Raw genomic sequence first — 27,037 nt, forward strand, 5'->3', positions numbered from 1 at the left:
GCTGGGAGTTCAGGGTCAAGAGGCAGCAGGGAGGGTGGGGAGGTGTTCTGGGTGGTGGTGCAGGAAGTCAGTCACCCAGAAGGTCCCCGTGGAAAGGCTAAAAGGGGACCCGACCCCTGGGGGTGGGGTATGAAAAACCCAACGGGGTCAGGCCAGGAGACAGAAAGTCCTTGCAGGGTGGCTCTGGGAGGGGGCAGGAGGGAAGCACAGGCTGGCTGCTCTGGAGAATGTGACCAGGAGGGCCGGAGGCGGACAGCTGCAGCCCACGGTGCCAGGATCAAGTCCCCGGAGTCCCTTGTGTGAGGAGGCCAGGAGAAGGTCCAGCCTCCCCCCACTCTGGGGCGCCTCTGCTCTCGGGAAGCAGTGGCGGGTGAGGGGGGGGGCCAAGAGCAACTCTGATCTTTTTCAGCAGGGTCAGGGTCTGGTGGGAACCCGGTGAGGGGAGGTGCTAATGGGGGCGGGAATGCAGCTGCTTCAGGCCAGTCGGGGTGGGGGGTGGGGGGGTGAGGAGGGGTGAGGGGTTGGGGGGGAGCCGGAAAGGCCCAGGAGCTCATCTGGAGGGAGGGCTTGGAGGCTGCAGGCCCAGAGGACTCCCTACGTGATCATCAGGAATGTGCTGGGAGGGAGGGTTCTGGAATGCTGCCCCCCCATGCGACCCGGCACCCTGGCCGACACAGGAGGCCTGCTCACGGGACCTTCCTGTGTCCGGAGAAGTCTGTCTGCGGTAACTGACCCTGTTGAGCACTCTCCCTAGGGAAGGCAGGGCCCACGGACTGGGGTGGCCTGCACGGAAGGCTGTGGGTGGGAAAGCCCTGGAGGGAAGGGACCCGGGGTGGGGTGCTGGGCATCCCCCTGAAGCCCCAGGCAGGCCCGGGTGCCCCTGAGGGCAGAGGAGTCCCTGAGTCGGCGGCCATCTGGGAAGAGAACAGGTGTGGGAAATGAGGGGCAGGGACCCCGCTGGAAGGACAGGGGTGCTCTCGCTGGCCTGGGGCCTCGCTTTGCTGGATCTGGCCTGTGCATAGTGTTCCTGGTCTTTGAAGTCATTCCCGGGGGACGGGGCTGGGCATCACAGGCTGGAGATGGGTGAGTGGTACTCGGACGTGGCTCGTGCCCTCATTTATCTCCCTAATATCATCACGGTGCTTCTGTCACACATTGTTCAGTGTCCTGGCCTGGCCTGTGGGGCTAACGTATTCACCTAAGGTATTCAGGGGAAGGCGGTGGCGGTGCTGGTGCTGGTGGGGGGGGGGGGGGGACTGGCATGGCAGGGCCACTGAAGGGATATCCCAGGGAGGTAAAGCCCAGGACCTAGGGTCTGGCTGCCATGAGGCAGTAACAGGAGAAGAGTGCCCTGAGGTCAGCACTGTGGTAAAGAAGGGTATGCACCTAGGGTGTGTGGGGCCCGGCCCCCCTGCACCTGGAGCCTCTCCCTCTGCTGTCAGCCCAAAGCATCTGGGGGAGACTCTGGGGTTTCCCCTCGCAGAAAGAGCTGTGGCTCCAAGGCCACCTTTGAAACCATCAGTGCTGTCCTTCTGAACAGTCCTCAGGGCAGCCTGCAGAGCTACTCTAGCAATGCCACTGTCACCCAAACAGATCTCTGATACCCTTCTCTGGAAACTTCAAATAGAGCTTTGAAGCCACCTAAGATCGTGGGTCTCATTACTTCATAATATAGACTCCTCTTATTCCCTCCTCCCCCTGAAAAGTACTGTCCCTGATTCGCTATTCAGCTTGACTCAAAAAAGTGTCACTCCATCCTCAAAGGCCAAAGCTTGGGCCCACCGAGGAAAATCAAAAGAATGAGTTTGCAGCAATTCTCAGAGAGAAATTTCCAAGAGGACGTGGGGTCATGGCAGTGCCACTGGCACAAGTGTGGGTCTCCTCGAGCTGAGTTCTTTGCCAGGGATGGTGGCAGTGTGGGGGAAGGGACCTGGCCTGGGAGGTCACGGTCTCAGGGCAGGTGTTCACCAGGCTCTGTCTACACAGAAATGACCGAGCCCTGATGCAACACCACTCACCAGAGCTTTCTCCTCTGTCAGAGTGGCTGGGAGACTCGGCCTCACACTTGTGACCACAAACAGCACCAACAGACCATATTTTCCCAAAATGAGGCCCAGCAAAACAGAGCAGGGAAACAAAGCTGAGCCCACGTCGTCCCACCAGTCAGTCTGGGACCCGAGGGCTGCAGTGCAGGAAAGGCCCATAACACACGCTCGCTGAAGGGCACCAAGTCCGTGAAAGATGAAAGGTTTGCAATGTACTGAGTTCAAATCTCAGATGTTACCACTGCACTGAGTCCACCCTCTTCCTAACACGGACAGTCAAGGGGGAGAACATAAAAAGAGGATCAGATCTAAAGGACCTGATCCAAGAGTGGGCCGAGAGCACTGCAGGGGTCTCTGTAGTCTCCTGGTCACCGATTTTGCCGTCCCAGGTCTGGCGTGATCCTCTCTGCACTTATGAGCGGCAGACAGCGGACTGGCCAGTGGGAGGTGGATTGCTCATCTGTAAACAAAGGCCCCAGCACCTCCCTGTCCTCCCGGAGCAGGGCTGTGGTGACAGTGTGCACAGTCCACCTGGGACAGCCCCTGGCGTGCTGAGCATGCTCTGAATAGAATAAACAGGTGGTGCTCCACTGGGGAGCTTCAAACTGGCCTCCTTGGATCCGCAGTGCGGGCGGGGGGGAGGGAGGTCATGCAAGCAAGGAGCCGAGGGCCCTCACTTCTGACTCCCCTAGAACATCTCCGCTCTCATCTGGATCGTATCTTGGCCTTCCACCGAATGTTATATTTGAGAAGATATTTTGGCTCATTAATCTAAGTATGGAACTGTCTGCACCAGGTAGTGCCCAGCATGCTTTCTAATGATTAAACTTGACATGCATCACCTAGGACCCAGGAGGGCCTCCCCTGAACTGGGTGTCTCCATCCCAGCGCTCCCTGCCCCACTCTGCTGTCCTCATCCAGGCCCCTGACCCTCCCCTGGCCCCCCCGAGATACACACCTGGTGAAGCGGACCTCACAGATGTTGCACATGTATGGCTTCTCCCCGGTGTGGGTCCTCATGTGTCTCGGCAGCTTCCCGGCCCCCATGATGACTTTGTGGCAGATGGGGCACTGCTGGGATGCCTTGGGCTTCAGCTTGCGCTCCTCCACCAGGGGCCAGGGCGGGAAGAGGCCCCCTAGGTGGGTGGCACTCAGGAAGTTGAGATAGGCACCGTAGTCACTCTCGGCCTTGATGGGGCCCAGCGGCCCCCCAGGGAGGTCGGGGAACATGTCCTTGAAGAAGTCGCTGGGGAAGGGGGGTGGTGGTGGGGGGGGCAGCTCCTCCTTCTCCTCCTCCTTGATCTTCCGGTTCTTGATGACCAGGTCCAGTGGGCCACTGTCCATGGGCTGCTCGGGCAGCTGGGTGAAGGCACCGAAGTCCCCTGGCCAGAGATGTGGGAAGAAGTCGGGGGCGAACGGAGACAGGGAGGGTCTCCTGTCAGCGATGTTGGCCTTGGGGTACAGGTTCTCCCTCAGTAGAGACTCAATGGAGAAGTCCCGGATCACGCCCAGGTGGCTGGGGCTGCCGGCCTGGAAGGAATCGGGGAAGTCCCTGGGTGTGTCCGAGTAGGCCTTCTCTGTGAGATGGTCTGTCTTGGAAGGGCTTTGGTGGCAGTTGATGTCCTGGGGGTCAGTCAGGTTTTCTTGATCAGCAAAGTCCTCAGTGTCGTCCTCCTCGTCCTCCTCATCTTCCTCCTCCTCTTCCTCCTCCTCCTCGTCCTCCTCATCCTCGTCCTCGTCCTCGTCGTCGTCATCCTCCTTGTCGTCCTCCTCCCCGCCGTCGCCACCGGGCTCCATGATCTCCAGACACACGTTCACGATGCACTGGATCTCCAGCATCCTGGCGGCGTTGAGGATGTGCTTGACATTGGAGGCGGTGATGGTGAGCGTGGAGGTGTAGGCGAAGTCCAGGATGGCGGCCAGGGCCTCGGGCTGCACGAAGTCGATCTCGTAGACGTACGGCTGGCTGGCCAGGGCGCCGGCCGTGAAGAGCTTCTTGAAGTACTTGCTGCAGGCCGCCAGCACGGAGCGGTGCGTGCGGTACTCCTGCTCCTGCACCACCAGCAGCACGTCGCAGAGCAGGCCGTCATGCCGCTGCTCGTTCAGGCTGCACAGGACCTCGCTGCTGTGGTTGGGGAAGGGGATGCCGATGAGCTCGTCGATGCCATTGGCCATGTTCTCAGCCAGAGCCCTGCAGGGACGCACACGGAGGACAGTGGGGTTAGTGGCGCCGTCCTGGAGTGGACACCTGGCTGGGGAGGCAGGGAGGCCCCGGGAGGCCGGGCTGCTGGGCGCACTGACCTCGGCACCCCCATCTCGGCACGGGCTTCCCCCTCTGCCGGAAGGCCGGCCCTCCTCACCCCACCTGCACGTCCCAGCCCGGCCGGCTGGCCAGGCCCTTCAGCATCCCATGCCTGGGAGCCCAAAGGCCCTTGAGGCCTCTCATTGGGCAGTGGGCCCCTATCACGCAGCCAAAGCTCTGAAAGCTTCTTGAGGGCACAGTTTCCCTTAATTCTGCTCCATTAACCTGCAGCTGGGAAACCTAGAAAGGACAGCCACTCGGCCCTCCACTGCTCAGCGTGCTGCGGGAACGGGGGTGCCCCCCAACGACTCCTGCGGGTCAAGGGCCACGGGGGGCATGTCCTCTAGCCACTCGGTGCCCTGCGGGGCAAAAGCTCTGCTCTGAGTTTTTCTTTTCACAAAGCCTCTGGCCCATGTAATGGATGGACGTTTTCTTCCCATCGGCCCCTATATGAGCCGAGCCGCCGCACCCCCCTTCCTCCCGCCGTTCACGTGCTGAAGTCTGAACCCTCAGTGTCTCGGATTGGGTCTGTGTTTGGGGGTGAGGCCTTTCGGGGGTGATCAGTGTTACAGGGAGGCCGTACGCGCGAGCCCTAGTCCGGAATGACTGGAATCCTTGTAAGAAGGGAGTGGGCCGCGGACACCCGCGGAGGAGACCCAGCAGGAAGACAAGTCTAGGAGGGAGGCCTCAGGAGAATCCAAACCCGCAGACACTGCGACCTCAGACTCAGCCTGCAGAACTGTGAGGAGAGCGGTTTGTGTTGCTCGAGCCGCCCGGGCGAGGGTGCTGTGCTGTGGCAGCCCAAGCAAATGCACAGCGCTAGCAATCCTGAGACCGATCTGGCGGCCGTTCTCGGCGTGGCAATGGGGGCCCTCGTGCATACGTCTGGCCTTCTGACCTTACTTCTGGCTTCATGTTAATTGATGACGTTTTTTTTCTTTTGCACATCTTGATCTTTTTTTTTTTTTCTTTTCTCTTATGTACTGACCTCCTCTGTGTAGATCTGTGAGCTCTAGAGATAGATATTTAAATTCTGTGTTACCTTCTGCTGCATTGTTAGCTAATGCATCACGTCCAGGTTTTATTACCCTCAGGAAAATGCATCCCCTGCAGGGAGAAGCCTCTTCTGAGACCCCTTAGCATGATGATGTATTAATAATGATATGTGGCCAGTGTTAGCCACTAGGACGGAAAACAGGATCGCCTCCCTTCAGAGAGCAAGACTCACAGCCCAATCAGCCGTTTCAACCTGGATAAAAAGCTCCATTTGTATGCCGTGGCATGGAGGCCCCTCCAACTTAGGGCAAAATTTGATTATGGCCCATGCATAAATCCTAGGAAAGGCCTGGCCCTTACCCTGGTGCAATTACAGTGGAGAGAAAATAAAAGTGAAAAACAAAACCTGAAAGCCTCAAGCCCCGGTGGGAAGAGCTTTGGGGATTCACACACATTTATCTTCTGGAGGTTTCTACCCTGGGAAGGCAGATGCAGTGGGAAGAGAGAGTGAGAAGTGCCCCGCACAGAGTATGTGCCCTGAACAGGGCCTGGAGGCACCAGGCACTGGCAGGAAGTACTCCTTCCCTCCTCCCATCCTCCTCCATCACCGAGGGCCCTCACCTTCCCTGAGCAATCCCACCGGGGCAGGTGCTCAGGAGTGAAGCCCTTTCTGCCTTCCCACCTTCTCAGCTTTCAAAGGGCCAGAGACCCCACAGGCCATGCCTTCATTCCTTAAATAGTCACTGGGTTTCTCCCTTTGCCAGGCACTGCCCTGACCTCTGGGGATGCACAGAGGGCAGACCAAGAAGGCCCCGGCCCTAACAGAGCTCACAGAGACACAACTGTGATAAACATACAGCAAGATTCACCAAAGAGAGCTCCCCACACACCTACCAGACTGGTTCAAACGAGAAAAGTGAGAATACCAAATGCTGGTGAGGACATGGGGAAACGACCGCTCAGCCATTGCTGGTGGGCATGTAAAGTGGTACAGCCCCTCAGGAAAACAATCTGGTCGTTTCTGAAAAACTAAATAGGTAACAACTGCACTACCCAGCAGCAAGCACTCTTGAGCATCTGCCCCAGAGAAATCAACCCTTAGGTCTACACAGAGACCCGCATGCAGGCGTTCCCCGCAGCTCGGTGCACAGCAGTCAGTAACCAGCAATAACCCAGACGTCCTTCGGTGGGCGGATGGTTAACCAACCTGCAGCGTGTCCATTCCAGGGAGGACTAGTCAGCGGTCAACAGGAATGAGCTATGGATGCATAACAAAGTCTGGATGAGCCAGACTGCAAAAAGCAAATACCAGTAGATTACATACTGCATGATTCTATTTCCATAACAGCTTTGAGGTGGCATAATTGTAAAATGGGGAATATGGGAGGGGTTGCTGGTGGCTAAGGGGGTGGGGCGGGGGCAGGTGGGCGTGGGCACACAGGGGCAGCGTGACAGACCCTCCCAGCATGGGACTGTCCTGTATCTTAACTGCATCAGGGTCAATATAACAGTTGATGTCCTATGATCTTGAAAGAGGTTATCATTGGAGAAGTCTGCGTAAAGTGGACACGGATGTCTGGATTTTCTTTTTTTTCTTTTCTTTTCTTTTCTTTTCTTTTTTTCTTTTCTTTTCTTTTCTTTTCTTTTCTTTTCTTTTCTTTTCTTTTCTTTTCTTTTCTTTTCTTTCTTCCTTCCTTCCTTCCTTCCTTCCTTCCTTCCTTCCTTCCTTCCTTCCTCTTCTTTCTTTTTTATTCATGAGAGACACAGAGAAAGGCAGAGACACAGGCAGAGGGAGAATCAGGCTCCATGCAAGGAGCCCGATGTGGGACTCGATCCCAGGACCCTGGGGTCACACCCTGAGCTGAAGGCAGATACTCAACCACTGAGCCACCCAGGGGCCCCTCTGGATTATTTCTTAAAACTCATGTGAATTGACAAATTACGTCAAAAATAAAAAGTTTAAGTAAAGAAAATCAAAAGATAGGAAACAACCTAAACTGATAAATAAATCTCCTCCTACCCCAGTGTTTATTTATTATCTATGTATAGTAGAGGGTAAGGTGGTGGGGAGACTACTTTACTCAGAGCGGTCTGGGAAGGCCTCCTTGAGGAGGTGTCCTTTGCCTGGATGGTGAGAAGGAGCCAGTTACGGGATGATATAGGGAACAGTGTTCTAGGTTGTGGGAACAGCAAGGGCAAAGTGGGTGGTCTCGCCAGGGTGCTTTAGGTCTGGGGGGGAGCTAAGTTCTGCTCTGAATGGCTCCGTTTAACTTGGTTGTTGTCTACTGAAAATCTATCCCACCTCTACATCTCTCCGGGTGGGCTCGGCTCCCCCTGAGGTCCTGTGTGGTCTCCCCTCTTTCTCTCTGACCAGGGAGGGCATCTCCAGGCCACAGGCCTCTACAGTCTGTGCTGCAGAGAAAGCCCTGAGGTTCCTTCATCCCCCGATACCCCAGGCCTCCCTGCTGTAACGGTGGGGCCAGAGGGAAAGCAGAGGGCTTGAGAATCCCTGGTGAGCTGAGAGGCTCCAGGCTGGGGGGCTCATTCAGGGTGGCAGTGCCTGCTGTAGGTCCCAGGTCCCAGGAGGGGTATCCCATGACCTTCTGTGTGGCGAGTAAGGGTGACCTGAGGACTCTGGTCCCCACCACCTTGGCCCCCAGCTTCCCACTTGAGACACTCAGGCCTCATGGGGCACACTGGCAGGATAGAGCCGGGCAATATCTGCCAGCGCCTTCTCTGTGCAGGCCAAGTGCCCACCCCAGACAATAAGGGTCCCAAAGGAGGGATGGGGGCCACCATGTGCCCCCAGGCCTGCCCATCTTCACAATAACTGGGATTCGGCTCCTCTTATCCTAACCGTCCCTGTCTGACACGTGGGACAACTCACAGAGACCTTAAGTGATGGCCTAAGATCCGAGTGTGAAGGCTGGCTCTGCAGGCGCAGCTCATAGCCACAACCTCTACCCCCTACCTCTCCTCTCCAAGGCCACCAAGAACGGCCAGCAATCCTGCTATCGCCTCAGTGGCCCAGACTCTGCGTATTCAGAGATGCTCAGAGGTGCCTCTGTGGCGGAGGATGGGTGGGAAGGATTGGGGTCCGCAGCGTGGGGGTTGCCCGACCTTCCCAGGAAAGCCAAGCAGGTGGGACGGCAGGTGGATGACAGCGAGGCCGGCCTCAGGAGCTGCAGCATCAGGAGGACTCCCCAGGCACAGCCGCACTGCTGCTGTTCTGGGCGTGGGCAGAGTGGCTCCTCTGAGGCCCCGGAACTCCCTGGTTGCTCCCAAGGCGGCCTCCCCCCACCCCACCGCTCTGTGGGAGCAGCCTCCTTGGCAGTGGTGCTGGCAAAGCTCTGCCAGGGGACGGGGAGGAGGGTAGAGGAGGCCGTGGGGCTGCGACTCCAGCAGGCTTCCCACCCCAACCTGCCGAGCGGCTGCTCACAGCCCCGATCTCAAACGTGTCCCACCCACATCACAGCCCCATATCCCCTGCCCCTCATCCCCCAACGCGAGTCTTGCTGCTCAGCAGCCTCCGTGCCTTTGCTCACACTGCGCTCGGGACTGGAGCAAACCCACCCCCTGCATGTCCTGTGTCCTCCTTTTCTGGGGGGCCTCCTCCCACCCACACTCCAGGGCTCCACTCAGATGGCCCCTTCTCCATCTCCCAATTCACATGCCCGGCCTCTCCAGCCTTCAGAGATCCTGGATGCCTGAGGACTCCTGCCATGTCTCTCACTCTGCCTGTAACTTCTTTCCCGTGCCTTGGTGTTCCTGCCAGACTGCGAGCTGCTGGAGGGCAGACTGTCATCACGATGCTGAGCACAGTCCCCGCACATGGCTGGTATGCGGCAGGGGCCCAGCAGCCCTGCGTTTACCATTGTGTGGGTTGTGCACTATGCAAGGGCACTATCGCTAAGGGCAGACGGACTCAAGGATGTCCACCACCCCGACATTCTTGCCTCCCGGAGGCAAGGACTCATGCTCTCATGTGGTCTCCTCCCTCACGAATAGGGATGACCTGTGTCATCCGATGGGACTTCTGGACACGAGGGTGTGTGACTTCTGAAGGGAAATCATAAAAGACGTTCTGGGGAAAGCCAGCTGCCATGGGTTGGGGACACTCAAGCAGCCCCATGGAGAGGCACACGTGGCAAGGGACCGGGGCTCCCCGCCAGCAGCCAGCAGCAGCTCACCAGCCGTGTGAGTGAGACACCAAGTCAGTGGCTCCTCCAGCCCCTGTCAAGCCTTCAGATGACAGTGGCTCCACTGACGTCCTGGACGCAACTCTCTAAAAGATGCTGCACCGGAGCCACCTGGCCGGGCTGCTCCTGAATTCCTGACCCACAGAAACTGCGAGACAGCAAACATTCACTCCCGTGTTAAGTTTATCAGTTCTAGAGCACTTTGTTACGTGGCGTAGGTGACTCGCACAGGGCACTAGTGACTCCACAGACATTAGGGATAATAAGCAGGTTTAGCAGATGGCAGTGACAGGCTGCAGTCTAACAAAGTCAGGGTAGTATGAGGCCGTTTTGATAGACACAAGTAGATGTATTGAGCAAATGGCACCTTCTCCAAATTTCCACCAAGCTAGCACATGGGCAGTGGGGTCCTCACGCTCAGAGACACTTTCTCATCTCAGATGATGGTTTGTAAATGAAGCTGTGACTGTTACGTATGAAGACAAAATCAGTAAAACCCCAGATCAGTTCTTTATGGAGAGCCACGTTTTCTTGCGTGCTAAGGGCTTGCTCCTTTAAAGAAAAAAATGTTGTCCCTCCCTGAGAAGATTCTTACAATTCTTTATGCTTCCTCCCACCTTTTAAAACAGGGGAGGCACAACCCGTTGACCTGTGGGTCGGTGCTTGGTGTCTCATCGGAGCCCCCTGAGGAATGGGGGGGGGGGGGTGGCTGTCCCTACACTGAATGTCCCATCTCCTGCACTCTCGGAGCCACATCTGCTGGGACTGGGAGTCAGGAACCCACAGCTGTGTGACTTCGGGAGGCCCCTCTGCCTCTCTGGGCTTCCGTTTCTTCATCTTATCACTTTAAAGTCACAGAAATCCTGATAGCTGCTGTCAGGACTTTGAGAAGCTGCAAAATGGAGATGAGGAGGAGGCAACAGGCCTGGGTGACAGGGTGCACCAAGGCCGCCGGCCTGCCCAGCAAGGACTTCTCTCTGTGCCTTGGGTTGGAGCTTTCGTCCCCTCCTGGAGGAGCGGATGTCACGGTGTTGCCAGGGCCTGTTTTTCCAGGCAGGAGGTGGGGCTGCCGCTCACCATTTCATTGTCTCTTTGGGAAGCCGTGCCCCCTTGGTGCACTCTGGGAGCTTCCCTGGTGACCCTAAGATTCCCATGCCCTGGAGGGCCTGCAGAGAGCAGCGTCTCCAAGGGGACGCCGCGCCACGCCCCCACCTTCCCGCCCAGGCCCTGCATCTCCTTCCTCCTGTCGCCCAAGCCACAGCAGCCCTGTCTCCAAGAACAACACGCTCAGGAAAGAGAATTACACACACGAAACCAAACCAAAACCCTCAGCCGCCAGGAGAGGCATGACACAAAATACAAACCTCTGGTTAGGGCGGGGGAGATAGAAAAAAGAACATAGATTGAGAAATAAAGGGGGAAGTGAGAGAGAAAGGGCGAGGGGGAGAGGAGCGTGGGGAGGAGGGGAAAGAGGGAGAATGCAGGATGGGTGACACCTTCTCCCCTGTGCTCCTGGCCTGGGCCTCTGCCCTCCGGGGAAGGTTCTAGAGCCTAGGTATGTCTGAGGAGCCCTGTCTGACCAAAGCTGCACTTCTCATCTCTGGGCCTCTGTTTATTCAACTGCAGAATAAGAACACGACTCGCCCCAGGGACGGGCCTGTGTCCCCCCGCCCCCCAGCCAGGAGAGGGGTGACGCCCTCAGTGTACCAGCTAGAGAGGGGGAGGAGGTGCTCCTGTAAGAGACATAGAAAAGTGGGGGGGGGCAGGGAGATTGGAAGGGGTCACCAGGGCCTTCGACCCACAAGAATGCCTTATAGAAACTTGGCTCTGTGGGCACCCGGGCGCTCAGTGGGTGAAGTGTCTGACTCTTGATTTTGGCTCTGGTCATGCTCTCAGGGTCCTGGGACTGAGTTCTGCGTCTAGCTCCAGGCTCAGGGCAGAGCCTGCTCAAGGTTCTCCCCCTGTCCCTCTGCCTAGGCTCATACTAGCTCTCTCTGAAAAAAGGAAAGAAGGAAGGAGGGAGGGAAGGAGGGAGAGAAGGAGGGAGGGAGGAAGGGAAGGGGAAACCTGGCTTTAGAAACTCTCCACTACAAATTTCTTGAATGTAACTCGAATTTTTTATTATTTTGTGTCCTGTTTTTTTTTTTTTAAGATTTTATTTATTTATTCTTGAGAGACACACAAAGAGGGGCAGAGACACAGGCAGAGGGAGGAGCAGGCTCCCTACAGGGAGCCCGATGTGGGACTCGATCCCAGGACTCTAGGATCACGCCCCGAGCTGAAGGCAGATGCTCCACCACGGAGCCACCCAGGGGCCCCATATTTTATGTCCTGTTTCAGCACCCGATCAGCGGAGCAAGCCAGCTAGATTTACAGCAATGATCGATCCTAGCTACCACGTCCCTCATGGTGTTGGTCACGCACCTCAAATCCTTCCTCAGCTGATGCAGTTCTGAAAGGTACAGATTTTTTACCCTCACCTCCAATTTAGAGGTGAGGAGACAGGTATGGAGGGAGTAAGTGACTTGCTGATGCCGCCGCCGGCAAGCATCTGAGCAGGATTTGAATGCAGCTGCATTTGGTGCCAAGGCTCATATTCATTCTCCTTTGCCCGCTTGCCTCCTACAAAGCCCAACTTGGGATTCGAACCCCTGTCCTCAAAGGTTGTCTCTTACTTTAGGGATGTGTCAGAGCCAGGGCTGTGGGCTGTGTACCGGTCGGGCTGAGACCCATGCATGTGGGCGGGAGGGAGGGACCAAGGACAGGTGAGACGTGGGGACAGAAAGACCCCAGAGCCCCGTGGCCTGGGGGCTCAAGGTCGGGCCTTCAGGAGGAGGGGCCTTGTCCACGCTCTGCAGGATGGACAGGACCTCCCTGGGCAGAGGGGTGGGAGAAATCTGCCCCCTGTCATTCAGATCAGGAAGGCTTTAGGTTTGCAGAATCCCCTCCAAAAATACGTTCAGCCTGGATCCCCAGTGGGATCATGTAAGAAGCTGTCCCAGCCAGCATATGCATGAGGCTGATGGTGGCCCTGGGATATCAGGAGGCCCTCCTGGGAGTGGTGGAGGGAGAGGCCCTGGGCTCAGATGGCCTGGGTCCACATCTGGGCCCCCAGGCCACGGCTTCTGGGACTCAGCATTCCCCTCCTGGAGCTCAGTTTCCTCATCTGCACAGCGGGGAGGACAGTCGTGTGTACCGCACAGAGCCATCCTGCCATCAGTGAGGCCCTATGGCACACAGGGTGCCCCCTGGTACAGTCAGTGCTCAACCAGCATCCACAATTATGAAGTCCAGGGAGGACACGGACCCCTCACAGATGTCTTGGCCGAGGATCGTAGGAACTCCGAAGGATCGTAGGAAGCTACCTTGTCCTTTCCTGGTTTTCTACAAGTCCATACTATTGAAGCACCTCTCCCAGAGACACCCCGAGAGCAGCCCATACACGCTCCCAGGGCCACCCCATGCATGCATAGGGTGTCATCATCTTCCCAGGTCCTTCCACGGCTCCTGGCTCATGTCCTTCTAACCCATGAAGTGATTACGCAAGGCTGGCATAAACTCTGTGCCCATTTTACAGATGAAGAAAATGAGGCACAGATGGGAGCTGGTGCCCAAGGTCACACGGTCACACGGTGAATTAGTGCCAGAGACAGAACTCGCACCAGGGCGTCCCGACACCCCCGTCTCTGCTCCTGTGACAGATTTCAGTGCCCCTTGCAAGGTGCCGGGGTTGCCCTGCGAGCCAGGGGCCCATGTTCTCAGACTGGTTTTACGAGGGAATGCGACATGCATGGTGGGCAAATTACATATTCCTGCTGCCCTCCGTGTGCTTCTGTGGGGCACAGGGAAGCGACTGCCTACATCTCACTTGCTCCCGGGCTGTGTCTGCTTCTTCAATGTCTGTACCATTTCCAAGATGCCACCAAACAGGAACATAGTAGATGCCAAATGAATGACATTGGTTCAAATACACAGTGGGGAAAAAGCTTAAAGTCACAGAGGGAAGTGGGGGCCTCAACCCTGTGCCTTGGGGACCCCTACTATTTGAACAGAGCCCCGTCATGCACAAGGCACTTGTATTCATTCGTTCCATCCTTATTATGATCCCCACTTGATGGGGACCAACGAGGCTAAGGGACCTGCCCCAAGTCACACAGCTAGAAAACAAGCAGGGTGGGACTCGAAGCCTGCCCAGGCCCATCACTTTCCTGTCCTCCACAGCTGCCCCGGTGCTATGGTTTGGGGACAATTCTATTGCTTTGATGCACAAGCCCAGCACCTCTTCAAATCCTGCTCAGTTCGGCAGCTTGGGGGCTCAGGATGATGCTTCTGTCTGCAGACCTCCAGGGCAGGCCGGCCTCAGCTCGCAGACTCCCGCTGCTGCTGCCCGGGAGCGGCCCCCTGTCCTCAGCCCAGCTCTTCCCGCCTGGGCCTGGAGCCTTGAAGCCACCTGGCAGGACTGGTGGCTGCGGTGAGGGGGTGAGGGCGAGGGGGCCCCGTGCAGGAGCAGAGAAGGGATGTGGTTTTCTCTTCCCAACCTGGGAATGGGGCTGGGCTGCCGCCACCTGCATCCTATGGGCACGTCCTTGCTCCCTGTGGTCTGTGTAGGCACTGAAACCCGCGAGGGGCGGGGGGACCGGAGCAAAGGAGGCGCAGAGAGGCCTGACCCGAGCAGCTGGCTGGCCCCACAGACCTCTGCTGGGCGTGCCTCACCCTGCCCTTGGCAGTTCCCCTAAGCAGGGTGGCCACACCCCTTGGCCCCGGAATGCCCGGGGGCCTCGGCTGCCCCAGAAGCCCGGGCCAGACATGTGGGCTGGAGGCTGGGCAGAGCCACTGGGGCTCCCAGCCTGCCCGCTGGAGCAGCTCAGGCGGGGCGCCCACAGCTGGGAGAAGCCGGCCCCACCTGCTCGGCCACCCTGCCAGGACACACCCAGAGCCCACAGTCCGCAGCTCGCCTCGGGCCTGGGGCTTGGAGCTGCCTGATTTCTACGAAATGAGTTCTGAGCTTCCCTCCTCTGCCAAAGGTGATGGGCAGGCCAGGGGTTCCCTTACAGCTGGAATTGAGCTCCCCTGCCCTGCCTCACATCGTGTCTCCCCTGCTCTCCCTCCAGTCCCTCTCAGCACCCCCAGTGCCAGGGTAAGATATGTGAGGGCTGGGCCAGAGGCCAGGCCTGACAGGCACTCTTGGGTCCTCATCCCAGCCACGGCCAGAGTTTTTCTGTTGCTGCGTCGGGGCTCCAGGTGTTTTCCCCTGGGATCGGCCACTGAGTACCTGCTTCACTGCTCTCTGCTGAAGCCCCCGAGGCAACGCTGCTTCATGCTCCTTCAGCTCTAGTCAGAGCGGCTTGTCCACATCCGCCCTCCTCCATACATTTTACCAGGATCCCTGGTACAGAAGGAACGGCCTGGCCCACTTAGCTGCTGAGAAACCCAAGTTCACGCTGGGAAACACACCTGCCCAGGGGCCCAGAAGTAGGTACGTGACACAGCCCTCAGACCCCCTGCCCCGTAGCCCACCATACCACAGACTCTGTCCACCATAGCACGCTGTTGCCCTTGCCAACACCCACCAACGCCCACCCTCCCCATCATCACCACCGCCATCTCCCCCGCCCCTGCCCCCCGTTGCCCCGCATGGGTTTGGGTTGATGAGCAGGAGGTCTAGAACCACCCACGGGGGTGGGAGCAGTGGCGAAAGCCAGGTGGGCTTCTTTCCTCTTAAATTCTCAACAGGGGTGAAACATATTCTAAGGGCCAGACTTGGGGGTACCCAGGAGGCTGGCCTGAGAGATGGGTGAGGAAGAAGGAGGGCTGGCTGGGTACTCATGTTGGTGATGGAGGGGCATGGAGCTATGTGCAGTTACTGCCTAGAGGAACCCTTCTGCTTCTTTGCAGCTGCCTGCAAGCTCCTGGTTGAAGCCAAAGTGGGTGTGTTGAGGCCATGGCCTCCCTCCCCTCGCCCAAGGGGTGGTTTGGAGCCGTTTACTTTGCACATGACTTTCACCTCCTTGGTATTGTACCCATTTTACAGATAAGGAAAATAGAAGTAAAGTGAGGTCAAGGTCATAAAACAACGTGGTTAAAAGACTTGCATAACCCCCCTTCCCACCCCGAGGCCATTGATTGATTGACTTTTCTCCTGCCTGTGCAATAACCTTATGGAAAAGATAGAATGAGTGGGTTCTCCAAGGGGTGGTGTGGCCTCCAGAACACAATGAGGGCCCTCTCCATGAGCTGCAGGGTCTGAGGGCCTGCATAGGTGACAGCAGGAGGGTCCCCTTGGCCTCTTGGCCAAGGAGTCTGGGCTGCTTGGCCTGCAGGAGTCTGGGCCAGACAAATAAAGGTGGTGCTCCTTCAGGCTGAGGTTCTTTCATTATTTATTCGTCCTCTATTTGTTAGAGGATTAGGTGAAGGGGGGCAGGGGAGACTTGTTTTCTTTTAAGAAAAATCGCACACCTCTTGATGTTCAAAATAAAGGATTTACTACTTGCGTTTATTACAGGCGATTTCCCGAGCCCAGAACTCCTTGGGAGGCTTATTAAACCTTATTAAGCCACTGAAAATTGAGATAATAAAATAAATCACTCGTCTCCCATAAACAGCTCCAGGCCCCGTGTTACGGGGTTTCAGAGTCTCAGGTCCGCCTCCGGCTGCCTCTTCGGGTTCTGGATGCTCCCCCCACCTCCCCGCAGGGGGCAGTGGTGTGGGCACAGGGAGGGGTCACGGGGAGGGGAGGGTGCACAGGGAGGGGTCATAGGGGGCAGGGGAGGCACAGGGATGGGTTCCCTGGGGGGCAGTGGGGTGCAGTGAGGGGTCACGGGGGGGCACAGGGAGGGGTCACGGGGAGGGGAGGGTGCACAGGGAGGGGTCATAGGGGGCAGGGGAGGCACAGGGATGGGTCCCCTGGGGGGCAGTGGGGTGCAGTGAGGGGTCACGGGGGGGCACAGGGAGGGGTCACGGGCAGGGGAGGCACAGGGAGGGGTCGCCCCGGGGGTCCGGGGGAGCAGTGAGGGGGCAAGGGGGGGCAGGGTGGGGTCATCAGGGGGGCAGCTGCATGGGTGCAGGGAGGGATCACCTGGGGGGCGGGGGGGGTGCAGGCCCACCCACTGGGAGCCCTCTTCTCAGCATTTCTGCCCAGAGACACCATCTCCTGTGGGGCAGTGGGGACACTTCCCATTTCCTCAGTTATGAAGGGGTCGTGCGGACTCGGGTTAGGTGGCAGCGGGGCCCCCTCTTCCCGGGGATACTTGAGTGTCTCTTCCAGCAGGTGCCGAGGTGGCTGTGAGCGCCTGCCCGCGGCCTTGACCCAGGAGCCTCTGCCCCCCGGGACCTCCCGGTGGTAGAGAAGGGAGATCGGGTGCGCATGAGAGGGCTGCAGCTGGGAGCCGAGGCCACGCTGCTCTAAAAGCAGGAGAAGGGGCTGAGAAAGGCTGGGGTGGGGTGTGCAGAGAGGGCCCAGCCCCTCGGGGGAGGAAACGCAATTACAGCCTCCTGCTGTTCACAACCAGCCTCTGCCCCGACTGCCAACCTCCCTCTCTGAGCGGCTCAGCTTCCTCGGGGCCGAAGACCAGGAGGCCGCTGCCCTCAGACTGGGCTGTTCCATGCCTCCTCCGACTGCTCCACTGAACCCTTCCGCTCCTTGGTTGCTCCTTGGATTCCAAGGTCACCCTCTGCTATGGCGGGGGGCGCTGTGGGCACCCACCTGTGAACTTCCTGGCTCTGGCCAGCCTCCCCTGCCGGATGCCCCCGGGGCGCGGCCAGGTTACACGGGGAAATAAGCGTTAACACACTACCAGGAGCGGGCACTGGTTTTCGTGGCTGCTGCTCACTCTGGGGAGTCTTGGGAGGCTCTGGGAGGATGGAAAAGCAGGGTGGTGAGGCCTCACAAACATCTGGACTGTGTAAGAGGCCACGGGAAGGAAGTCAGGGAAGGTTCTGGACAGGACAGGAATCTGCCTGGCACTGCATTTGAGGTGCGTGTCAGCAAGAGGCTATCCCAGAGTGGGTAGGGGAGGGCAGCTGGAAACCAGCAGGGAGACTGTGCATCCTGACCCAGGAAGTGGCTCCCTGTAATTCACAGCCACACCCCTGCCTCGTCTGTGTGCCAGACCTCGGCGGGATCGGGTGGGGAGGGGCTCTGGCAGAGGCGGGGTCTGTGGGAGGCAGGGGGCCTGCCCAGGCCTCGGCCCAGGTGTGAGATGTCCGAGTGATACCTCAGCCCTGGAAAACACCTCTGCCTCCCTGCCATTGTCCGCTTCAATCTGCAGACAGGCCCAGCTGGACGGCCTCAAGAATCCCAGCTCTGCCTGTGTTTTCCAAAGGAAGTGAAACCTCAGATTTGCCTCTGAGCTCTCTCCTTTTTTCTAAGCTAGACGCCATCCACCGCGAGAACCGCCTGGTGTTCGGCTGGAAAAAAACCTACTGGAAGCTTGCAATTTTCAGGCATAATTGCAGTTACATATAATATTATTATATAGAACCTTTATTGCATTGGGAAAGTCCAAGCATTTCCTTTTCCTATTTATACTCCAGCCCAGACTCTCCTCTGTTGTAATGTCCTGTCTGCCTTGCCCGCCGCACAGGCCGGTGGCTGTTGGGGTCCCGGAGCCCCTCCCGAAGAAAGGACGAGGATGTGAGTGGAAGCTCACTTGTCCCCAGTGGTTTCCTCGTGGAACATATCAGTCAATTCACAAAGGTCATCAGTTACTCATTGTGTGCCTGGCCTGGGCTTCACACCACGTGGGGGTTTAAACAAGACCCTAAACCTGCTTTTCAGGGGCTTCTGGCCTTACTGAGTGGGTGAGACTAAGCCATAGCAGAATGTCAGACGGAAATAGGAACCACGGTGGTCTGGGTCCTATGATCAGGAACGTGAGGCCACGAAGTGAGAGGAGGGGGTCCAGGCTACATGGCAGGACCCCAGCTCCAGGCTGCTACGATGGACAGGCCACACCACGGTGTGCGGCAGGCATCCCTTCGGGAGTGCAGCCCCGGGACTCTGGTCTCCCCAGGGCAAACCTCAAGAACAGGGGCCTTTCTTCCCTGTGCCACGGCGGCGCTCAGCCGCAAGAGCCCAGCACCAGGGCCAGACTCTCACGGCTCCCGGGGACGCGCCTCCCCCTGCTAGCACCTTCCCGAGTAACGACCCTACCTGCACCCTTCACCCTGCCCTGCCCTACCCACTCATCTTCCATCTGCATTGAGGGTTTTGGTCTCCAGACCATCACACACTCCACTGAAAAGATTCCCAGGGCACCAGAATCCTCACCCCGCCCCCCTGGAGCACCCCAGCCCAAAGAAACCTGGCTGACCTACTGACGACGAAGATGCGCTGGAATGGGCTCAGTGATTTCCTCACACCTAAGGAAGTCTGGTCCCCCTTTGAAGTTTCAAGATCAAACATATTGAATAAGAATCATAAAGTTGAAAAATTTAGAAGGGAGTTGGCAAAAAAACATTATTTGCAGAAGATATGATTGGATACTTTCCTATATAAACAATGGACAAGTTCAAAAATATTTTAGAGGAGCTCATTTACTTGGCGACAAAAGTAGATGTAACACCTAGAAATAAGCTCATGTGAAATGTGCAAGATCCGGACAAAGAAAAGTGACTGAAGCACTTTTTAGGACTACTTTAAGTAGAGAGATACTCTGCTCTCGGGGAGGGAGTCATTGGGGAGGGAGCCGTCGTGTCGGAAACGTGCTGACGCCCCCTAAGTTTTAGTTCAATAACTGCCGTATGATCCCAATAAAAATATCAACTAGAATTTCTATTGAAATCAGATAAGCAGACCCCAAAGTTCATGCAGAAAAAATAGGCATTTAAGAATGGATGAGAAGTCTTGAAACAGATAAGTAACGGGAGTAGGGAGACTGGCCCTACCAGATAGGAAATCACATTAGAAAGCCATAGACATAAAGTATCTGGCACTGGGTCCTGAACAGTGAGACAGATCAATAGAAAGTCACAGACGGTCCATAAATAGACTCATATAAATTCATATCTGGATACATTTAGCATACAATAAAGGGGGGAATTAGATTTCTATTTTATGATGAATTTTTCAATAAATGAGATTGGGACAACTGGCCAAATCATATAGGAAACAAAGCAAAACAAAACAAAACTTTGGTCTCTTCCTCGCTCCTTGTGCCAAAATAAGTGACAGGTACAGCAAAGATTTAAAAGTTAAAGAAAGTCATGAAAAGGAAATATTGGGGAATGGGTTTACGATCTCAAAGGGAACTGCTTTTCTAAGGAGGACAGAAAAATCTAGAAGCAATAAGAGATTGATCGATTTGACTAAAACGATGACTTAAAAATTCGTGCACATCAAGAATTCCATAACGAAATCAAAGCACAAATGATCTCGGGAAAATATTCACAAAACCTACGACGAAGGGCTGATTTCCTTTACAAAGAGAGCTTACCTTAAATCAGGAAGAGATGCACAGCGTGCTAGGGAGATCAGGAAAAGCACGGACAGGAAGATCACAGGAAAGGAAATACAGGCAGCTCTACAGCATGTGAAAAATGCTTGATATCTTTTGGCATTAAATACAGAAAGATCAAATGTACATGGATTTTAAGTTTCATCTGTCAGGCAAAAATAAAAAAAAATTCTGACAAGTCTAGATTATTTCCCTGATATTTATCTTACAGTCTTGTTATCCCACGTGCTCAACTTATGCACAAAGATCACACCCCTGCGGCACTGATTCTATGAAGCAAAGGCTAGAAGCAAACAATAGGTTCATCAGTGGGGGGCTGGCTAGATAGATGGTGGAGTTCTAGGTAGGCCTTAAAAAGAAGGAGGTGGCCCTGGACGTGGCCGTATAGAGAATTATCCCTCAGATTTAACTGCAAAGCATGTTGTGTAGCGTATGGTTTGTTGCCAAGTTAAGAAAGAAAAAGACGACTGTATGCACATGTTTGCAGATGCACAGGCTACCTTTGGAAAGACACACTAAACACTGGCAACTGGTGTTTTCCAAGACGGGGTTGGAGAACTGCCAGTGAGGGGTCAAAGGTAGATGTATTTTTTTCTATATCCACTGTGGATACAGGTGATATTTGAATTTTAAAGCCATTACTATTAAAGATATTGAGTGATTTGGATTCTCTCCTCTCTTTCACAAACTCCCAAATCTTCTGTGTGTGTGTTGTTGTTTTTTTTTTTTTGAAATGTCTGATCACTGTCAATTCATTGTTGTAGGGCTTTTCAATGACTTGGCCTCAGTTTTCCTGTCTGTAAAATGGAGTTGATCACAGTGGGCTGTCTGCCTCAGAGGTGGTTGTGCAGATCAGACGAGAACTGGATGAGGACAGGCTTTGGCTGCCATCAAGTCTTGTCGGGTAGACTGCAGGATATTAGGGGCGGCCCAGGTTCTGTCCAGCAATACCCACCACATAGCGACGGTCCTGTGGCTGGGAAGGTAGGGTCTGGCTGCAAACGGTGATCCTCACAATAATCATAATCTACTGCTTTCTAGTCAACCACCTACTTCACATATTAACTCACTCATGCTACCCATTTTACACATGTGGCCACTGAGATCTACAGGGTCGAAGTGACCAACTCAAGGTGCCCAGATAGTAAGAGTCTGAGCCCCCCTGGTCCCTATTCTATATAGAAGTTTCTATGGCTCCCGTTAGGGGATCCCGCCATCCCAGTCTGCCCCTCATGATACTTCAGAGTCTGGTCTTGACCTTAGAGTTGTCCAACCTGGACTCTCTCTTTGGATTGCCCTCCAAATACACCGTGCTCATTCCAGCTTCTGCACCTGTCCCTGTAGCCTGCTCACACCTCTATTCCCACCTCTCCCGTCATCCTGGTCTTTTCAAGACCCTGCTTGAATGTCACATCTCGCTGTCTACCCCAAGGTGTCAGTCAGCCTCCAGGATGGCCCCCACCCTTACATCCTGGTATTCACATCTCTGTGAACTCCCTCTCACATTGTATCGAGGTTGGTCCGTGTGACCACAGACCACAAGGAGGTGATGGCATGTGACTTCCAAAGTAGGTTATAAGAGACATTGCCGTGTTTGCCTTGTTTTTTCTTGGAACTCTTGCTGGAGGGGTGGGGGGGACCAGCCGCCCCGTTGGGAGATACTTAAGCAGCCTACGGACAGCTCCAAATAGGGAGGAACTGAGGTGTCCCACCAGCAACCAGCACCAGCTGGCCAGTTATATGAAAGAACCACCTCCAAAGCAGGTCTTTCCATCCCAGTCAAGCCCCACGTTGACTGCAGTGCCAACCAGTCAACATCTGGCCTGCCACCTCTCGGGAAACCCTGGGCCAGAACTTCCCAGCTAACCAGCTCCTGATTTCCTGACTATAAAAATCAGGAGTCTATAAATGCTGTCGTTTTAAGCTGCTAAAGTGTTGGGGCGCTTTTGTCATGCAGCAACAACTAACAAGTACGCATTTCTTTCCACTGTTTGGGGGTTGGGACCTTACCCCTCAGCCTTCACCCATTTACTCTCTTGCTTAGCTCTTCATTTGTGTGATCTTGGCTTCCCAACAAAATAGTAAACGTGTGGGTTATAATTCCCCTAGTTCTCCCATCATGCCTAGTTGGGGGGCTGGAGACAGACGGAGAGGGCCACAGTGATGTTCCTGGCTTACTGTTTGTGAAGGGGGAGACTAGTATGTGACAGGTCACAGTGTGCAGGTGTGGGACGCTTCTTGCTCACCCAGTCCTCACCTACGAATGCACAGGACTCACAGAACACCTGCAAAACTGCCACCTAAGCCCCACAGCTCACCCTCAAACCACAGCACTCACGGGGGAGCCCTCCAAGTGTTCCCCACTGAGTCAGACTTGCAACCTACTTCTAGGGGTCCCCCGGAGGGCCAGGGGGTGGGAGGAGGAGTCCTAGAAAGGGCTGCCATCCCCTACCTAATATCCCGAATGCTACTCATGATTTATTGCTTGCTCCACACCCTTTCCAAAAATATTTCTTCCGAAGCCAGAGTGACAGCCTCCTTTCAGCCTTTCTGACACCTAGTTCTACGTAGACAGTGCACTTAAGCTCAAAGAACAAGTTTAGGAGTTTAAGAATCATAAAGAAAATTACTGTAAAGGGAACTGCTGCTTTTAAGGCAGCCCCCGCCCCAGGCCCTTGTGGAGCCTGAGCTGCCCGCCCTGTCCCCAGAGACACAGCTCCAAAACCACCCAGGCTCTTTTCCCCAAACGCAGCCGGTGGGAGGACATGACCCCCCCCCCCAGCTCCCTCCCACCGCCCATCTCTTTCCCAGGCCAGCAGGCTGATTTTCCAAGACTAATCAAAAAAAGCTGAAGGGAGGAGGAGAGCCCTTTTGTAAAATGGTGTCTACACAAAGGCAGAACCCCCATTTTTTTTGGCTGGGTGGGCGGAGGTGACCAAAGATACAATTATAATGGAGCCCATCCTCTCCCACGAGACCCATTTTAACCAGTGTGTAATAAAGCCCCAGCTCATCCACCCTCTGATTTGGGTCAGATGAGATGAATTTTTAGCTTTTCTGGGGAGTTAGTGCCAGCGGGGGAAGCAGAGGAGGGGATGAGCAAACAAATAAGCTATGGTTCCCTGGAAGAAAGGAAAAGGAGGGAGCAGACTGAGCGGGGACTCTGGAGGTCACCCTCCGCCTCCTTCCACCAAGTCTCTGCTTCCCCGTGAGCCACCGGGGCCTGAACCTTGGCTGGGATCACAGGTCGCCCTCTTCCACGCTCCTGCTCCCAACACCAGTGAGCCATCCCAGTACCACCATCTTTCTCACCCGAGCTCTCCTCTCCATTCCTGCCGCAGCCACTGGATCCACCGTGTGGCCCCTGTCTACCCTGTGCTGCAGGTGACCTGCCTCCAGCAACCGGAAGGCATTACCGGCATGCCCAACTCCCACGGCCTCAGCTCTGCTCACGCGGTCCTGTCTGTGGGATCGCCTTCTAGGCCTCCCTACCCTCCTTCACCACTGTTGAGTAGATTCTTGCTCATCCTTTGAGACTTTGCCCAGGCATCACTTACTCCAGGAAGCCTTCCTGGATTAGGTGCCTGGCCTCCATGTTCCCTTCCTTGCCTGTCTCCCTAGTCCTTCGCACATGGAGATATAGCTGGAAAACAGGTGTCATCGTGGTCGACCTGGGATGTGAGGTGCTCGGGGTGGCAGGTCAGGACAGGGGATAGCCAGAGCACAGTGGGTGCTGCAGGATGAGTGCTGAGTGTCAGGGATCCCCACAATGCATGGCGTGAGAGGGGCCGCCAGGAGGGACAGAAATGTGTTCCAGTGCAACCCCAGGTGCTTTAAAGGTGGTGACCAAGCAGCCATGGAGCGCCGGCGTGGGGATGGGACTGGACAGAGGTAGGGGCAGGAACATGCACGAGCCTTCTCTGGCCAAGGAACTTTCCACACAGTGAGGGCATCTCGGAAGTGGCTACGGGTGAATCTTCGGTTATTAAAATTATAAAAGGAACAATGTGCACCCAGATGCAAAGCTCATCAGAGAGAAGGGTCAGGGAAGGAGGCAGTCTAAAACAGACAGCACTAGGACCAGGGAAACGTTGGACTCTCAGAGCTTCCCCCATGAACGGGTCATTCTTTCTGTTTCCCCTTTGGCCCAACTTCGCCACATCTACACCACGGTCTACGGCACCAACTGGTGCCCTTTCACCCTGGAGCTCTTGGCTCCCTTCTTTGTCAGGGATGTGCTCACCCTCGCCAGCCTGAGCCCCGTGTCCCTCCCATAGTAGTCCTGGGCCCCAGGACTCAGTAAGCCCCTCAGGCTGCTGGAGACAAGCGTGGAGGGGTCTTCAGACCCAAAAGAACCCCAGGCTCCATCAGTATGCTGAGCGAATAATTTCATACACATACACACGTGGCTACTTTTCAAATGCATGCAGGCGGGATTGTAATGAATTCAACACAACCGCACACAGAAACATGACCGAATAAGAGAACAGGTACTGCCAGGTGGAGGCCCACGGAATGTTTCGAGCTTCAAAAAGGGATTCTCATTTTTAAAAGGATGGGGTGCCCAGGACCAGACTGCAAGTGCCAAACCATGAAGTTTGCTCCTCTGTACCCTGCACGGCTGGAGCACAAAACTTCGCACCAGCACGCGTTAGCTACACGTTTGTTGAGTGGCTCATTGCACACATGTGGGCCTGGTGACCTTGAAGTAGTCAGCGTGACCTTGACTTTTCTAGGGAGGAAATGGCGGGGAACATAAATAGTAAAGAATAGGAAAGCCGTCAGTGAGCACAAATGCTTGTGTATGCTTCATCCTTCTCATAAGGCTGGGCCCGGCCACACGCCGCACCTGCGCTTTTATGTAGCCAAGGAGAGCAAACTGCTAAACCAGAAAACCTACATGAGCTAAAAAACTCCCAAGGAAAAAAAAAAGAGAAAATCTCATTTGTCCTGATTAAACCATTTCGGATAGGGTTAAAAAGGAATACTGCTTCTCGGGTGTTATAACCTTAAAGCCTACAGCTGCTGCAAGACCCCCCATTTTGTTCTTAGGTGCTCAGTGTGAGAGTGAGGGGAGCATCTGGGTGGTGCCTCCCAAGGGGCCTGACCCCTGGGGGAGGACAGAAGTTCCCTCTAACCCTCTCCCACAAGGACCTAGGTTAGCGGGCAGCGGACACCACACAGGACATCGTATCATATCAACCTATGGAATCCCTGAACCCTGAGTGGGCCAACACATCCAGAGCATTTTTAATTTCACGCACCATTTCTTGAGCGCCTACTATGTGCCGGATATTGAGTGGGCTCTTTATGTGCAATTGCCTCATCAAATCCTTACGATAACCAACCCTGCGAGCTGGTTGTTTCGACCCCCATGTTCCTACGAGGAGCCTGAGCTGGAGGTGGTGAGGTCCCATGCCCCAGGCATCCAGTCAGCAGTGGACTTCCATTCAACAAGGTCCAGTTGAGAGCATCCAAAATACTGTAGAATGGAAGTTCTGAAGAAGGCTCCTAGGATGTTGGGGCTGGACAGGACTTTCTCCAGTGGAGGACACTGAGGCTCAGAGCGGGGGACACATTTCCCCCTAGTGAGGGCAGCTCGCTGTGGCACCGGGACCACGGTGGCCACGGGGGGTGCCTGCCTTTACGTTCCCCGCTGCTCAGCTCTTCCCTGTGGGGTGGAGGCCCAGGCGATGATGGGCAGGCCGAAGTCTGTGACTGCGCCAGGCAGCACTCCAGAAAAGAGGATAACACACACTTCTCACCCCAGAGGTCCCCTCCCTCCTCACCGCCCAGAGTCCAGAGGGGAGACCAACTCATGCTGGTTTTCCCAGGACTTCCCTGGTGCCCTCACTCAAACAGTCTGGGAGTCCCCTCAGCACCCTGCACCCCGCAAGGTGGGACAGCTGGCCACCCTAGGCCTCCACCACCTTCTTGTATCCATCACCCTCCTCTGCGGCCTTTGACGGTCACGTGGCCCAACCCCTGGGCACTAGAGGACAGCGGGGCAGTGGCCCCCGCCCTCACCCTTGGGGCACTGCCCAGCCCTCATCAACGGCAGAGCCAGAATCCCAGCCGTCAGTGCGGGTTGCTCAACCCTGGCACCTTCCTGCTTTACCTGTGAGGGGGCAGCCCCCTGCCTTGGGCTCCCAGGGAGACACAGGGCAGGGAGGGACAGAAGGGAGGGCAGAGGTGATGGGCGTGGGAGGAAGGGAGGGACAGGGAGGTGATTAAATCGAGACAGGGAGCAAAGGGAGGCAGGGCTAAGAGAGGCAGGGAGGGAGGAGAGAAAGGACAGATGGCAGGATGGGTCATATAATTAAGGGAAGATTGATGGCTGGGCCGGCTGCAGTCCGGGTTTCCACAAATGCCCACTGGGCAGGGATGTATTTAAGTTACACGGGGCTGTGGGGACCACCTGGTTTGATGTGATGTCTTCACTTTACAAGTCTTGGGAAAGCTAAGGCCCTGTGACCGGAAGGTAAGAGCCTCTGTAGCAAAAGCCACGCCAAACTCTTTTTTTGTATCCAACCCAGAACTTTCATGGTATCGGGTGTGTGCAGCAGGCAGGTTCTTCAACGTTCATTACTAAGGATGGTGACAATACTGATCCTTATCTCTGGCAACCCAGGCCTCTTAAGCAGGTCTCTCTAAGTCAATGTCAACACAAGGCTGGATAATTAGCTTGGAAATTTGAGCAATACGGCTGTGAAGGATGGGAAGGTGGCCCTAATCCACAGGGAAGTAAGTAGGGTTGGCCCCAAACGTGGGTGGCTGCTGGATGGGGTAACTTGGAGGCACCTCCCTGAGCTGCACCCACCCCAATGGACTTCTAGAAGCCTGACAGGCCACCCAGCTTGCCATTTCCACTCCTGGGAATTCCCACCAGGGAACACTATTGCAGGGGGTGGGGAAGGGTGAGGGGAACCACCAAAACCATTTTTATGCTTAACACCCAAGTTTTTGAGGATTTCTGGATTAGCCCAGGAGTAGTAGATGCGTGCTCATCAGATCGAGAGTTTGTCTCTTTGGAAGACCCAG

The 27,037-nt window shown here is 55.6% G+C and overlaps 1 protein-coding gene across 12 annotated transcripts in view; it reads right to left on the bottom strand.

Moving 5' to 3' along the window:
• Positions 1–27,037, bottom strand: part of LOC140634874 (zinc finger and BTB domain-containing protein 7C) — a 335,185-nt gene that overhangs the window by 7,680 nt on the left and 300,468 nt on the right. For all 12 annotated transcript variants that reach the window (XM_072828525.1, XM_072828526.1, XM_072828523.1 and 9 more), the window contains one exon: positions 3,004–4,236. In XM_072828525.1, coding sequence (XP_072684626.1) covers positions 3,004–4,220 — 1,217 coding nt within the window. In that variant the 5' untranslated portion in view covers positions 4,221–4,236. The remainder of the gene's footprint in view (positions 1–3,003; positions 4,237–27,037) is intronic.

The sequence above is a fragment of the Canis lupus genome, chromosome 6 (genome assembly GCF_048164855.1).
Source record: "Canis lupus baileyi chromosome 6, mCanLup2.hap1, whole genome shotgun sequence".
Classification (NCBI taxonomy): domain Eukaryota; kingdom Metazoa; phylum Chordata; class Mammalia; order Carnivora; family Canidae; genus Canis; species Canis lupus.